The sequence below is a fragment of the Meriones unguiculatus genome, chromosome 15 (assembly GCF_030254825.1).
Source record: "Meriones unguiculatus strain TT.TT164.6M chromosome 15, Bangor_MerUng_6.1, whole genome shotgun sequence".
Taxonomy (NCBI): domain Eukaryota; kingdom Metazoa; phylum Chordata; class Mammalia; order Rodentia; family Muridae; genus Meriones; species Meriones unguiculatus.
Window position 1 is genome coordinate 50,145,068 of NC_083362.1, and position 17,059 is coordinate 50,162,126.

General features: G+C 42.3%; 1 protein-coding gene across 1 annotated transcript in view; it reads left to right on the plus strand.

Moving 5' to 3' along the window:
• Pard3b (par-3 family cell polarity regulator beta) overlaps positions 1–17,059 on the plus strand; it is a 948,430-nt gene that overhangs the window by 827,393 nt on the left and 103,978 nt on the right. Inside the window, exon 21 of the mRNA XM_060368467.1 lies at positions 15,264–15,399. Within this exon, the coding sequence (XP_060224450.1) occupies positions 15,264–15,399 (136 nt within the window). The remainder of the gene's footprint in view (positions 1–15,263; positions 15,400–17,059) is intronic.

Below are 17,059 nucleotides of genomic sequence, written 5' to 3' on the forward strand. Positions count from 1 at the left end.
TATAAAAGATACAAGAGTGATTAAATGCCTTGCAGCCCTTGGCTACTACTGAGGGGTCAACAAAGATTAAAAATATATAAAACTCCTTCAGTTTGTTTAAATGGTGGATTACATTGATGGATTTCCATATATTGAACCAGCCCTGCATGCCTGTGATGAAGCCTACTTGGTCATGGTGGATGATATCTTTTATGTGTCCTTGGATTCGGTTAGCAAGTATTTTATTGAGTATTTTAGCATCAATGTTGATAAGAGGGCTAGGTCTGAAGTTCTCTTTTTTTTGTTGAGTATTTGTGTGGTTTAGGTGTCAAGGTGACTGTGGCTTCATAGAATGAGTTTGGTAATGTTCCTTCTGTTTCCGTTTTGTAGAATAGTTTGAAGAGAATTGGAGTTAGCTCTTCTTTGAAGGTCTGGTAGAATTCTGAGCTAAAACCTTCTGACCCTGTGCTTTTTTTTTTTTTCTTGGAAGGAAGACTTTTGATAACTGCTTCTATTTCCTTGGGAGATATAGTACTATTCATTCTATTTGCCTGATCTTGATTTAATTTTGGTAAATGGAATCTATCAAGAAAAGTGTCCATTTCAAAAAATCTGGACCCAGAGGTCTTTTCTGATACTGATACTCCAACCAAGGACCATGCATGGAGATAAACTAGAACTCCTGCACAGATGGAGCCCATGGCAGCTCAGTATCCATGTGGGTTCCCTAGCCAGGGGAACAGGGACTGTCTCTGACATGAACTCAGTGGCTGGCTCTTTAATCACCTCCCCCTGAGGGGGGAGCAGCCTTACCAGGCCACAAAGGAAGACAATGCAGCCACTCCTGATGAGACCTGATAGGCTAGGGTCAGATGGAAGGGGAGGAGGACCTCCCCTATCAGTGGACATCGGGAGAGGCAGGAAGAAGAAGCCTGTGGGAGGGTGGGATTGGGAGGGAATGAGGAAGAGGGCTACTGGTGGAATACAAAGTGAATAAACTGTAATTAATATAAAAATTAAAATTAAAAAACACTCAACATTTACAGAAGATATGTGTGTGTGCATATATATATATATATATATATATATATATATATATATGGATGATTATAATACCACAGAAAGGCGGGAAAGGGCCATAAGTGTATATCAAGTACTGTGAGAATTCCAAAGTAAAATGAAAAGGACTTTCTACCAGGAATGGGCCAGGGACAAATCCTGTGTTTGGAAACAGATGCTTTTGAATTTGTCTACTTCTCTCTGTCTTCATGGGTTCCACTTGGTCCATCCACCATCTTCTCTATCATGCACCTAATTCTGTATCTCAGATTTTGAGAAAGGGTTTTCTTGTGGAATGTAAGAACCTCCATTCTCTCTTCCAAAGAAAAGCCACAGAATTGTTTCTTAACGTTTTAATTTCATCCGTGTTGCTTCCTGCCTTAAAGTCTGTTGTCTTTCAAGTAAGATTATTTTCTTTCAAGTAAAATTCAGAAATCTTACCATCGCACTCCAGCCCCATCCTCCAGAAGTCCTGGGTTCAGAGACCAGAGAAATCGAGAGAGAAGAGACTTTGAAGAAGGGTTTGCTTCTTAAATCCTGCCTGCAGAGGTCACTGAGGGGATGGAGGGCGGTTTAAGCAGTTGGAAAGGTACAACGGGCTTGCTGCCAGTCAAGATGGTAAGGATGAGATGACAGATGACAAAAGGGCACAACAGAAGATGGCTTTTAAAAAGTCTGGTCAAAGGAGAAGATAAAAAGAGAGGCAATAGCTTGAGAGAGGACTGAGTCTCTCTGACAGAAGCCTTTCACAAAGAGCTTTTTATTGCTCCTAAGAGAAGAGAGCACAGTGTCTCTGTCCTTTGCAGGACAGCTTTGGTCAGTACCTGACCTGATCAGGGTAGTGGAAGATGCTTCATCGGTGTAACAACAGAATGAAGGGCTGACAGCTTCGGGCACCTCCACCTTCCCACTCCTATGAGCAGAAACAGGAGATAACAGCTACTTGGATGACACCCTCATTTGTATGAGCGTAGAAAGCACTGACGTCACCAAGCTGTTGGCTTTATAGAGAAGCAAGGCTTATTTCTCCACTGACAAGGATGTGCGGCAGTCAGCAGCTGCTTGGGGTTTTATTTCACCTTTTTTTTTTTTAAAAAAGGCTGCCTCCACCTCCTCCTTCAGTCTTCTCTGGACCTACATCTGTCCTCCCAGCTGTGAGCTGCTGAATCCCAGGGTGCAAAACCCAGGGAGACAAGTAGGGAGGGTGTACAAATAATAATTATGTGCTGCTTAAGTCTAAATCTCAGTCCATTGTGTGTCCACGGGCAAGGGCCTTCCGATTCAAGTGTGTGCGTCTCTCTCCCTTTCACTGTCTGTCTGTAAACCTTGACGGTATTAAGCACGTGTTTTAATAAATATTTTGTTTGCTGTATTCCCATTAATATTCATAGGAATGGAGCACTTTGGGCTTTGTGATTTTCTAATAAACATTGATGGTGTTACTAGTTTGTACTGAGTATTCAGTATGCTCCATCAAAATGGCAGCTCTAATTAGGTTCCTTGAATTAGCTAATGGATTTTGAGAAAGATAGCTTAGAAAGCTCTTACAGCTGTCCAAGATATCCCTGCCATGGCAGAAAGACAAAAGGGCCCTGGAAGCTACAGACTTCAGAGCTTTAGAAATGCAGCTGACAGTTAAAAAGATAAATTGCATTCATATTTTTCCAGTGAAAGTCCTAATACTGAATTAATGTTATTCCTGTAGCGAGCATCCATTAGGAAGCTCATTTTATTATAAGGATGCATTTTGACCATTAGCTCTCTTTCTTTAGCCCCTCTCCCACCCCTCCCTCTTCTCTCTCCAATTCCCTAGATATTTTGGATGTGGTATTAAAAAGCTGTTCTGTAGAGGAGGAAATGATTCTTTGGGGGGGGCAGGTTATAAATTTAAGAACTCTGTTAGATATACAATATGTATTAAACTTTTAAACTAAGTCAAGTAATATATAAAGAAATAACACAGTGATCCAGTCTAAGCTCGGTGGCTTAGGTTTTATGTGAAATTCGGAGAGAATTTGAGCTGGGAGGCAATGGGCTTATTTATAGTTGAATAGGAGATGATTTCATCGTAGACTAGCAAGTCCCTAATAAAGTGTGTTAAAAGTTTCTTCTTTTATGCTAATGTTCAGTACACCAAATAATGCAGAGCCATCCAACACAGCCTTCCTGTTTGTGTCCTCAGCATGAGTGTTTCCCAAGAAATAATGAGTAGATGGCATCTGAATGACTTTGTACAGAGAGAGAAGTCGTTGTGGATCCGTTAAAAATAAAGTTCACAGCAACATGTAAAACAGACACGGCCTCCTAAAAGTTCCCTTTGGATGTGTGTGCACTTGTTAACTCTTTAACATGGATCCTCTCAGAAAATTAATACCTGCTTCTTTCTTGTCGGAAAGTTTCATTTCTCTGGTAACACAGTGGATCCTTGAGGGAAATGTTTCCTCGGTCATTAACTCAACTCCCAACTGTCCATGTTCTGTTTTCATCATTTGCATCTTTGGGCTTCTTCAGCTTCCTCTGGCCGGCCTGCATTTGGCCTTTTCCCCACCTCATTAGTAACTTTACCAAACAAGGCGCTGGTCTGCAGAAAGAATGTGAACTTTAAGTCAATTAATTGGGATATTATTTATAACGCTGGGAAAAACATTTGTTGGGAAAGAGTAACATTGTTGGTTTAAATGATATTTAAAAAAAAAATCTTTTGTGTTTATTTTTTCATACTCTTCTTAACAGCCCATTTCTATGGACAATTGAGAGCTGACAAAAAGGTAGTGGTTAATAAAACTTTTGGAGCTAGCTGGGCAAAAAAAAAAAAAAAAATACAGTGTTGTTACAACATATAAATGATAGATTGGAGAGCTGCTTTGCTCAATCATATAAATAAAATGCAAAAGCATTGTTATTCGAATATATTCAAATATATATAGGTTCACTCCATGCTCCCCTCACATGACTTTACCATATTAGATGATAAAAGCCATACCTGACATTGTATTTATGGACAAACTGACTACAGGGTAGACAGGCAAGTAAAAGTTGAGAAAGGCATGGCTTTTATTCTTTTCACTGTGAGTTATTTCTTGGGTTCCATTGTTGGCAGCAGACTGCCTAATTTTCTGTCCTTTGATATTTGCTGACTCACTCACTTTTCACATCTAAATGACAAGCTGAATACTCCTCCATGGCAGCTCTTCAGCGCCACTGTTGCCTCCCCTGAATGGGGCAGTGGCTATTTGTTAATTAAGACTGTTTTCCCTTAAAATGCCATGGAAATGAAAAGACTTTATCAATCCCTCACGGATTGCTTTCATTTGTTTTGCTTTGTGTTGCTTTAACTTTCTGACCCTTGGTTTGGCAGCCAGTACCTTTCCCCTAATGGGAAATTTGTCACTGTATTAATGATGTGTCATATATCATCACCAGTTCATGTCAGATAAACAAGAGCTCTGGTTATTAAAAATTAAAAAAAAAATCTTGACTGCTTCAGTGTCCATCCCATTACCTCAATCTTCAGTGGTCCTCAGGTACAGCATCCAATACTTTGAGAGATGGGACTAGAAGTTGAGTGTTGTCGATGATGGGGCCCACTGTTAAGTTTGACTCGGATGCACACACACGCAGAGAAATCTCAGAATGCAAGAGAATCCCATAGAGGTCACGGGTTCACCTCACAGACCAGGATGACCTTGGTACAAAGTCTGTTATGATGCTGCTGTTGTCCTGCTTGAAAGTCCTACTGTCCCATTCAGAAGCATGAATAAGTAAGAGAGGCTCAAATCCTTAATCTCCCACAGTTCCCCACACAGTCCTGGTCTGCCGTGACCAGAAATGGTTCCTTCCCTGCAGCTCCCGCTCTGCACAGTTCATTCCCTCCTCTTCCATGCCTCGCCTCCTGGTTGTGCCTGTGTCTCCTTCTCTCCCCAAGCAGAGCTGGCCACCTTACCTGTGGGGCTGCCCCAGGACTTTGTTACACATCATGACATTTCCTCTTGACTGCAACGCTGCACAGTCATTATTTATTTATGTCACCCACTGATAAATAAATAAGTTACTATTTATTTATCTCCACCACTGAACTGTGCAGTCCCTGAGGGTTAGATCTTGACCTTATTCCTCTCCTCCCTCTCCCCACCCCAGAAAGAGGGACATGGGCCTACTGGAGAAAAAAGTAAAGTTCAAATGAATATACAGGTCAGAAAACAGTCAGTCAGTCATAAAGGCAGGCAAGGGCCCAAATTTGATATCTAGTTATTACTTTCCATTCCAAGATGAAAAGGACATTTCATCTTGGCAATTCTCTAGCAAGGACTTGCAAGAACCTAAACATCTCTTAGCAAATGAAATGATAGTCCTGACTATCCATAGCTCCACAATCCCTGAAGTCAGAAGGTCAACAGAGAGCACCAGCGTACCCAAGTGCACCTTCCACCCTGGAAAATGAGAATTGTGGGATATTCTAGGACCCAACATCCTTTGGGGTATAAGTAGGTCTTACCTTCTTATGCAACTCTCTGGATTCAAGAATCTATTTTGGTTGGGTGGCTGCTCTAAGCATATTTAAAACCGTGGAAGATCTCAGCATTCGTGCATTCAGATGCAAAAGAAATTAAATCAATGTAGATCTTCACAGAGCAAGTTATTAGTAAGGTCTTAGTCTGGCGAACCTACTTGTTTTAACAGTAATCGTATTATTATACTGCAAGCGGAATTACCTGTTTATTGGACTGTGAGATTCAACACCATATATAATCATTAAGATCTTCCCTGTGGTCACATAGCTGTAGTGCAAGCACCACTTCTGTGTGGCTACATAGTTTGTTATGTGTGCTCTTAAAAGACACTATGGTAAGGACTATGTTGCATATGTATATATATATATATCTAAATCATAATTTTTAGGTTCATTCCACTGAAAAGCTTTTTTAGTATGTTTTGCTTTGTCACTTTTATTGTTTTCCTAAACTCTTGTATTGAAGGGGAGAAGGTAGGAGAGAGGGTTTGATGGGGAAGAAATGACCGTTTTCCATGCCTGGTGTGCACACACTTCCCAGAACGTCCTCCCTGTCACACAAAGCTCCCATCCATGCACTGAAGCTTCAGGACTTCCTTACTTTCCCGCAAAGTTGTGTCATCGGTCAGGGCTCACTTCCTTGTTATTCAAAGGCAAGGCCTAGATGTCCATCTGTTGAGAATCAGGGGGTGATGGCATTCCATGGTCCCCAGGGAGGAAAGACCCTCTCTGCTGTTTCTTCTGAGGAAGACAGGATTTCATGGAGGCCTAGAAAATTCCCAAGGTTTCATGGCCTGCAGCCCACAAAGGCTTGTTTTCCCAGAGTGACCCTGAAAGCTTAATCCACATCTAAATGTCAGATATGTGTTCTTACAACGCAAGCTGTGTTTGACTTAAGCCTAGAAGGTAATAATTTTATCTTTCCACTCCTGTAGCTGTTGGTGAGAAGCTCTTTGGGAGGGGGAGTGTTCATATTATTATTATTAATTTGCTCAAGAGTCACACACAGCAAAACTTTCTTTCTCCTCGCCTTGTCCGTTGCTCAGTTCAAGAAAATGAATGTGAGCTAAGATAACACGCACTTCGTACGTTTCTTCCATTCGCTTTTCTATCTATATTTTCTTCACTTTATTTTGGATCATAAAATCCTTTGACAAAGCTTTTAAGGTTTCAAGGGGAGTCGTGACTTAAAGTTAGTTTTCAGAGTCATCATGTGGAATAAAACCCAGCCTGGAAAGACTCTACAGGAGAGGGCTGTACTGATTCCTGCCTCTGCCCTCTCACTAACCCCACCCAGTGTCGTCTCCTTCAGCGCTGTGTCGCATGGCTTCTCCCCTGCCTGAGCAGCAGCTGCAGCCATTACTTGCACCTACAGGACTATGGGGGGGGACACGTAATGGCAGTCTGAACACTGACGTCCTATACACGGCAGCATGAAACAAAAACAATAAAAGGTTGTTGGGAACTGAAGGAGACGAAGTGAGCTCCTAGCCAGGGACATCTCAGTAGATGGGAGGTTTGATGGAAACCTTCCACGGTGAAAACAGCCCCAACCTCTGTTTTCCTCTGAGCTCTGATAAATGAACTCTATCAATTAGGTGCGACTCCGACGCAAGGTACGAAGGATAGTGGCGTCTACACGGACTGCGACGCAGGGCCCTGTTCACTTATCACGTTAAACGGAAGACGCAGCTCTACACCGATCCACATCTGCTTTTCACTGCTTCTGTGTATACTCGTTAGGAAAAGCCAGAGAAGAAATGAAAGGGTCGTTTTGCCTCCATTCTGTGTGCACTTCTCAGCTATACTTTAAAACAGTTCTTTTAAGAACGTAAACATTACCATATAAATCACTCGGTAGACTTTCCTGCACTCTGTGTACTTCATAGCATCTATAAAATTGGCAAAATGCCTCGAAACAATATAGATCATATAAATGTGTGTGTATATATATATTCATATATATATATATATATATACATATAATTTACACATAAAACTTTGAAAGGCCTAGTATATATGTAAATTTTTTCAGATTACAAATACTTTACTATATGTATTAGAGGAAATATGCCTTCATGGTATTCAACTCTGAGCAATTCAGTAGGTGTTTTATGACTAAAACAAAATGGCGTTTGAAATTGCATAGCCAGTACTTCATTGTGTAGTATGAGAGTAACGTGCTCACCTGGCACAGGTTTGGAAAGGTGGGTGAAAGCCGTGCAAACGACTCGTGTTATTGTTGAAATGAAAACCACACTGCTGGTGCTTCTCTGAGGAGTTTCAGCTTCTTCTGGAGGAGGAGATAGAGGAAGCCGGGTGTTCTGACCTTAGAGAGCAGGCCTGCATTGTCTCGGGTGATAAGGAGCAAGGTAGAGTCACGCCTTTTATCTCAAGATATGACATCGATCCGGTGACAAATCTCAGTTGCACCCAGAAGAAAGTTGTCCTTCATGAATCAATACAGTTACGTTCAAGGTAAATGGTAGCTGTGTTCGTGGTGAGAGCAGAAGTGCTTATCATCATACAATCAAAGGTGCCAAGGGAAGGGGCCTTTCATTTCTTTATCCGCCACCACTCGATTCACTGAGGTCGAGGTCCAGTCCGGGGTTCCAATTTCCAAGACAAATGTTCAAGCTGTAGCAGTCAGGGGGTCAGTTCATCCAGCTGGAATGGAAGTACCAAGACAGGGATCTCAAAGGAGGCAGATGCCAGGAACAGGAAGCCTGTTGAGAAAGATGAAAGGGCAGGCCCACATTGCCGTGGCAAAGTCAGGAACCCAGTAAGCCAAGACATGTTGTCACATTGTTGCATCTGGGTCAGATGCCACCAGCACAGCTGGAGGAAGGACCAGGAGCCAACCTGAGCTAATGTAGCATCAAGTCTTGGGTAGATTTTTCTCTTTCTTATGACCCTCATGTGAATATCAGTTCCTCTGAAGCAGTTTTTTTAAGACACCCCACACACACACACACATACACACGCACACACACACATCCTGGCATAAACTGTAGGCTAGAGTAGCATTAGAAATGTATGTACCCTTTTTAGAACTGTATATTACTATAGAACCCAGGATGCTTTCCTGCCGTTCCTACACCAATTTGTTATGTGATATTTCTTATGTGATATTTGAAGCCTAAACTCTGTCTCCTGACTTCCTATGAGGTGACTGAAGCAAGTAGTCCTTGAAGAAAGAGGGGATTCCACACAGAAAAAAAAATTGAATTGTCTGTTACTGATATTGTTTGTCCTATTTATTTATTTATTTATTTGAGACAGGGTTTCTCTGTGTGTAGCCTTGGCTGTCCTGGAACTCACTTGTAGACCAGGCTGGCCTTGAACTCAGAGCTCCGCCTGCCTCTGCCTCCTGGGTGCTGGGATTAACCCTGTGCACTACCACACGTGGGCTTTGTCTGCCTTTTCACTAAGCTCATCGGTCTTCATCACGGAATTTATGTACAGCCATGACAAACAACTGGCTGTTAGTTTCAGAATAATTGTTTTAAATCACAAAGCAACTTAAGTCTGGTGGAAATCAAATTTCCATGAGATCAAGGCCAATTCTTACTATTTTGGGGGGGAAACTATTGGCAAAACTCAGTTAAAGTGGAGAGTATCATTTTCACCAAAGCCATTAGGATCAGAACCTGGGTCCTGGCATCTTTAAGGAGCGAGGCTCATCCAACCGTCCTCAATAGGCCAATTAATGAGGCAAATAATTCCAAAAACCCAGAGGAAGAACGAGATTTATTTCTTATAACCAATTGGGAAAGGAACAAAGAGGTCCAATGCTTTCCAAATCTATCTTCTAGTCCCTAAGCATGAGCTTCGGGTTTAAACAAAAGGCGAGAAGCACACATAACTCAGAAACCCCCGTCAAGGTGTGGCCCACCCATCATCACATTCTTACATCCAGTCCCTCCCGCAAGGTGATCTGACAAGTTGTCAGATAAATGTGAAATCTCTTCCCAAGACAAGCTCCCTCTCTGACTGGCACCCAGGCTCTCACTTTTTATCATTCTACCAGCATAGCATTCCTGGGGAAATTCCAGTTTCTTGGGGCCCATTGTTTTAATAATTAGATAGTCAAAGGGAAGGGCACAAGCATCTCTTTAGAGTGGCTTTACTCCTGTGAGTGGCAGTTACATCGCATAGGAAATAAGGAGGAATTTGAGAAGAAATCAGAAACAAAATGCAACCCCATGGATAGCCAGTTAGCGTCCCAAAATGTCACTGGATGAAAAATCAAAATATCAAATGCCAATACAAGAATAGGTACTCTTTGGGGGGTGGGGGGGAGTAGATATTGTATAATGCAGTTTTCAGTAAATTTTTATGTCAAATAATCTCCAGAACTTTTTTTGGACAAAATTTAATTAGGAAATTTTTTAATAATTAAACCCTCTTAAAATCATGTGTTTACTATGAAGTATCTTTTGGATTATGGGCACACTATTTAAATGTATTTTCACCGTGGGATATTAAATCTATACAGAACTTGTATAAATACTGTCACAGCTACAAATGTTTTAAATGCTATAAATCCAAATACTTTTTTTTATATAATAACCTCTCAAAATTTTTATTGGGCAGGAATTTTTCTCCAACAAAACATAATAATCATGTCAATGATGATCTGCCTTCAGCTGCATGGTTTGGTTTTTTGAGTTGTTTTGTTTTGATTTTCAGAATCTTTTGTGGAATTCCAAGTATAGTTAGAAAAATAAAACTCTACATAGACAAAACTTGTCCTGCTGTGGCACTGGCTGCCTCTCCAACCTGGTCCTCATCCACAGTCTTTGTCTTTCATGTGGGATCTTAGTCATATGTTGAGTTTCTCCTACACCCCATTCGGTTTTACACTAGGTTCCCACATAAGCCTGTTAGTGATATAATATTAATTGCTCAGAAATGTCTGTCTGCGATTGCTCCAACATCATTCCTTTAATGAACACAGACTTCATTGCTTGTATTCCTATTACTTTAGCTACTTCTATTTCTATTTTTATAGCAAAGATCTGTGCAAATAAAAGAATATCAAAAGGTATGCCTATAAATGTGCTGTGCTAAATTCCCTCTGCGTTGAAATGCCTGTGAACTGCTGTTCCAAAATGCCTGCTGCATTTTAATGCCTTTCTCCCAAGGCAACGTGATATAGAAGAAACAGCTAGAGTTTTACAGGCACACAAATCCTGGCCCACCGCTAACCACTTGTGTTTCTCTACTTCTGTGAGCCTCGGTGCATGAGTCTGGCTAACAACAACATCATCCACACAGACTTAACCGGAACTGGATAACATGAGCACAGATGCTGTGTCTGGGACGTCACAGATGCTCCATAAAGCTGGTTTACTCTCTCTCGCCCCAAGCAGCAAGGAAAGAAGCCTACATCATGCTCAGACCAGTACTTATTTCTAAGAAGTGCTCCTACTGAGGGAATTATGAGCGGGGAGGAGTAAGTTTATATCCCTCCCATATATATATGCCTTGGTGTGAAAGTTTTCACATATGGTGGTTATTTATGTCTGTAGATCACTGCAAAAAAAAATGAAACCCATTGCTACACTGAACTCTGTCCGCCTCAGCAGTGCTATAAGGGCCTGGGCCTGCTTAGAGATGCATCTGCCTTTAAAGACATAGGCTATAGGGTACGTAATTGACAAGAAATCCTAAATGGCATAAATGTCTTGATATATGGCTTAAACTAATTCAACGTTCAAAAGCCATTACCAGTCACCCACATATGGATAGAGTTTTGTTAAGAATAGCCAGACTCAGCTGGGTGTGTTCACGCACAGCTATAATCCTTGTCCTGGCTCAGAAACAGAGGATCCAAACCCTCCTTTACCCGAGAAGCAACAAACACAGAAAGCCCAACCTTCCATGTAGTGATGCAGATGTGAAGGGTCTAATCCTTTAAGAGGTTTGAGTTGCATAAGAACTTGATATCACTTCTGAGTATGTCAGGTAGAAGTTTTCCCAGAATTCATTCTGCTACGTTCCATAAAAACAAGAAGATAGAGCAGACAGCACCGAGGGACCTTCAGGAGTCAAATCCTGTGTGCTAGCCTTAAAGTCCATGATGTTTGGTGTTTGCCAGAGGCTCGAGCCTCTGAGATACAAAGGAGGCAGAAGAATAGTGGTCTGTCGTCGCAAGTGGAACGCTCCAGTCAGTGGGGATGTTTGCAGTCAGGCTGACCTTTGTCGTCTATCAGCTGTGAGCCTCATCTTCTTCATGTTAATGAGAAGAATAATAGACCTTATTTTTCAATATTCGTTCCAGATTTTGAGGTATTTTCCAAAGCTCCTACAATAGAATTATAAATAAAGTCCATTCAAGTGTCCAGCCCAATAGCTTGGTAGTGGTTTTCTGAAATTATGGCTTGAAACAGATTCTGAGACTGTCTAGGGTCCTTCAATTGGTTATTGATTTGCACTCTGACAGATAGTATATATAAAAGTTTGCATCAATACATTATGGTATAAATTATTATTATAATGGCTGATACCATTGCTACAAAGTGTGTATAAATCTAGCATCAAGTTGATTGCTATGCTTACAACACTATAATACATAACATGATATTAATTTAGTGATAAATGTGTGTTATCTCCTGAGAAGAGCTGAAAACCGAAATTAGAATATGTGAGTCCTAACATTAACATATACAATACTTGGGAAAGTACTTGGTTGTTGCCAAGGGAGGGCAGGAAGGAAAATAAGACCAAGTATTGAAAGATAGTCCCAGGCTGTGATAAAAGACTTGCATTTTATTCTGAATATCTTCGAATATTCACACTTGGGAGAAGACACAGCACGCTTTGCATGGAGACGCTCCATGACTTTCCTCCTGTTTTTTACTGGAGCCAGCTTTCTTTTCCAGGTAAATAGTCATGCTCCTGTCAGCCATCGGGGACTTTTTGAATCCTGAACAGCTGCTTTTATATTCTTGCCCTACTGTCTTATTTGAGAATGGTAATCTGATCAAACCCATATTTTTAAAATTTATGTATTTATAGGCATCTGGAAGAACAGTTTATAGTCGGAATGTGATTTTTTTTTCCCCACCACAAACAGAAGAATATTGTGGTATTTGGTCCTTTTTAAAAAACAGCACCTTCCCGATCCCTTTCTTCCCTTTTTCTGTTTTCCTTTATTACTGATGACTTCATTCGACTTGAATTCAATGCTTCAGTTTCTTTGGGGTAAACTAATAGATTATGTATGCAATGTTTGCGCCATGTTGATTGAACTCATCTGGTGAGTTTGAATGCTGCTCTCGCATCCCCATAACCAGCCGAAGCCTATGCATGAGATCCGGCCAGTTCAGTCAGCTTGTATTACTAAAGAGCCCAGGCAGCTTTCAGAGCTGAGCAGGCTGCCCCCCAAGTGCTCTGGCAAAGCTGAGGGTCCTTATTGTCTTGGAGGGTTATCTTTTTTAAAAACTAAAAAGGGGGCTTATAACTATTTTCAGAATTTTTAAATGGGAAAATAAAAGTCTGTGCTTCCCTACCACCACAACCACCCCCCCACACACACACACACTTGTCTTATTCTTTCTTTAAAAAGATTTATTCCTACCATTTTCAGTTAGATGTGTGCCTGTGAGTTCAGGTGCCCACAGAGGCCAGAAGTGGCAGATTCCCCGGAGCTGGAGTTATCGGTGGCTGTGAACTTCCTGACATAGGTGCTGGGAATCAAACTTGGGTCCTGATCACTGCTGAGCCATCTCTCTGACCTCAGGGATTGTGGCTCCTTAACTCAAAGCATCCACTGTTGCCATCTCTAGTGTATCCACGAGGCCCAGTGGCCAGCGCACACTTGGTAGCAAGAGACCACAGAGCCAACGTGTGGCCATGCTATCCACCGCCTTGACACAAAGTTGAAGACTGGCTTGCAAATATGATTGTTTTCACTACTTTCTTTTTTATATAATTCCCAGCTTAATTTTCAAATACTTTAATTTGCTTTTAGATCGCTCAGGTTTTTTTTGTTTTGTTTTGTTTTGTTTGTTTTTGTTTTTTTTTTTAGCTATCATATTTAAATGTAAAACTCACCTGTGATGTGTAAGGACCTTACTGACAAGAAGGGTTCTTCCCATCAGGGCCCCTGGCTACCTGTCCATCGTACACTTGTCTCCTTTCCCCCAGCCGCTCCCAGAGCGATTCTTCTCCAAGGCTCGGGTCACTAGCACTTCCTCTTACTGACTGACATGAGGCAGGGAGCATATGCCAAGTGTTTTGTGTAGGCGGTAGAGCAAAGGCAGCCGGGACCACCACCTGCCCAAATGTCCCAATTGGGAAATGAATCCCCAAAGCCAGATTTGCTTGCTCTGCCCTCTCCCTGCCTGGTTTTGCCCCCCCTCACCTACCCAGCCATGTAGGGTCAGCAGGATCGGTAGTTCTCAGCCTTCTAATGCTGTGACCCCTTAACTACAGTTCCTGATGTGGTGGTGCCTCCCAAACATAAACTCAGGTTGTCGCCACTTCACAGCTTTGATTTTGCTGCTGTTGTGACGCCTAATGTTAATATCTGATATGCAGACCTCAGAGGGGTCTCGGCCCACAGGTTGAGAACCACTGAGCTGGAGCATTACCTCCTCTGTGGAGACCTCCACCGTCACTTCCCGTGGTCTGATTTCACCCCGTCGACGTTTCAGCTCATGCCCCCGTAACCCCTGTGCAGATCCTGGTTTTCTGTGGGTCTTTCTGTCCTCTTCCTCCCAGAATGGGACTCTTCCAGGGAAAGAACATGAACTGTTTGTCGTTACAGCAACCAGTTCTCAGTGTGAGGCCTGGCACAGTTGGCCACAAAATCCGTAAACGAACCAGTGAAGTTCAAAGGCACTGCAGACCTGAATATCTGTTTTGTCTGGATTATGAAACAGGAGCAGAAGCCTGATTCTGTTAAAATAACCATAACAGATCAACACAAACAAGGGGCTGCTAGCTGTCCAGAGTGTCACTGGGCATGCTGTCTGTCTTAGGCAGAATCAGAGGCTAGCACACAGAAAAATGCCCCTTGGACAAGGAGCTCACTAGAACACTGAGGTGTTATCCACCTTCTCCTACCCCAGTTTTCCACCCACTACCGTATCTTTACCATCTTTCCTTATCTATGGTCTAACTTTTCTCACATATTGACCTATATCCTGCTGTCTCCCCCACCCCTTAACACACACATGCACATACATGCACACCCAGAGACACACACATAAACACGCGCGTGAGCTTGCGTGCTCCAAAAGTTCTCGAGCTTAACTGAAAGGAATCCTGGTGCATGTCAGCCAGTCATTTGTCACATCAAACCTTCAGGTCAAACAACTGGGATTTAATCTCAAATAAGAAATGGCATTTGAAGGAATGAAATGCCCGTATTGAAATTTAACCAAAACACTGTATATATGATCATAAGAAGAAGAGTGGTGAGCCTTTTAATTGCTCTAAAAGGTCAGGACATTTTTTTCACCTTCTCATTCCCAAAGCATTTATTACTCCCAAGTCAGAAGTGTGTGTGTGTGTGTGTAGAGAGAGAGAGAGAGAGAGAGATGTACTTTCTTTGCACATTTCTATTACGGATTTCACCATTTTCCTCATTTAACTTACATTATCAAATCTTTCAAAGTGGGATGTCAAGCCCCATCATAGGGAGAGTAAGAGGATCTCGGAGGCTGACACACACCATGTGACCATGTCTATTCATGTGCTGCAGCGGCCGTCCCGTGGCTGGAACCACTGACCGCATCCAGAAGCTTCGGAAAGAGTATTACCAGGCCAGGAGAGAAGGTTTTCCTTTCTATGAAAACGAAGAGGGAAGAACACGGCCGTCTGACCACGACCTCAACTGGGTAAGCCCACGCCTGATTCCGATCATAAATTCCTCTCTACCAACATAATTCAGAGCAGAAGTACACAGCTGGGTCAAGAAAATTCTGTGCATATCGGGTTACATTCAGGTTTCTTGAGTTTTATAGATATGAACATTACCCCGACCACAGCCATCTTCTCCCACAGAAGTTGCTTATATAAATTAAACCACACAGCTGTACTTGTTCATTCTATCTGCTCTCACACTTACTTCCTGTTGGCTCCCTCACTGGTGTGGGGCGAGCAGATGTCAGCTACTTTAAAGAAGACAAGAAATGTTTGTGAATCTTAATCCTTCCACTCCTTCTCTTAGACCTTATATATTGGGCCCAGCATTAAAAGACTTTGCAATATGAGATGTCTCTTCTTTAGAAAAAATGGTTACTAGAAATAAATTTCAGAGGATTCATATCAAAGATATCAATTGTTTTTATATGAGATCTGAGCAATCCATGTTTCCCAACTTCCCAGTATAATAGGATGCCATGCCTTGAGGTAAGAGAAGGTTTTGCATGTGGACTCTCTGTGCTAATTCATTCAGACATTCAAGGAGCAGAAAATGACACTGAAGCACAGAAAATGAGCACTGAAGGTGTGCTCTGATTTCTCTGGGTAGCACCATTCCCCCCCCCTTCTTGTAAGTCTACCTATAAGATATTCTTTTATTATTATTATTATTAATTACGCTTTATTCACTTTGTATCCCTCCATAAGCCCCTCCCTCCTCCCCTCCTGATCCCACCCTCCCTCCCCCTTCTTCACCCATGCCCCTCCCCAAGTCCACTGATAGGGGAGGTCCTCCTCTCCTTCCTTCTGATCTTAGTCTATCAGATCTCATCAGGAGTGGCTGCATTGTCATCTTCTGTGGCCTGGTAAGGATGCTCCTCCCTCAGGGGGAGGTGATCAAAAAGCAGGCCAATCAGATTATGTCAGAGGCAGTCCCTCTTCCATTACTATGGAACCCACTTAGACACTGTACTGCCATGGGCTACATCTGTGCAGGGGTTCTAGGTTATCTCCATGCATGGTACTTGGTTGGAGTATGAGTCTCTGGGAAGACCCCTGTGTTCAAATTTTCTGGTTCTGTTGTTCTCCTTGTGGAGTTCCTGTCCTCTCCAGCTCTTACTATTTCCCACTTCTTACATAAGATTCCATGCACTCTGCCTAATAGTTGGCCATAAGTCTCAGCATCTGCTTTGATAGTCTGCAGGGAAGAGGCTTTCAGAGGCCCTCTGTGGCAGGTTCCGAGGTTGTTTCCTGTTTTCTTCTTCTGATGTCCATCCTCTTTGCCTTTCAGGATGGGAATTGAGTGTTTTAGTCAGGGTCCTCTCACTTGATTAATTTCTTTAGATATACAGTTTTTAGAAGATATTCTTAACTCAGGAGCACCCACAAATATGCCCAGGGGTGAAATTTAGAGCTAGATGATGAGAGCCTGTCAGCTACAGTGCCTGACTTGCAGCTGGCACTCAATACGTATTACCAAGTATTAGCTCTTGGTACTGGTACTGGAGCAGAGCTGAGTGCGGTCACCGTAGCGCCCTGACTGTGACCTATCCTATATATCCTCTTGGATGACCAGCGCCTCCTACTTTACCATCTCCTTAGAAAGACAAGCGCATTACAGGTGTTTTCCTGCTC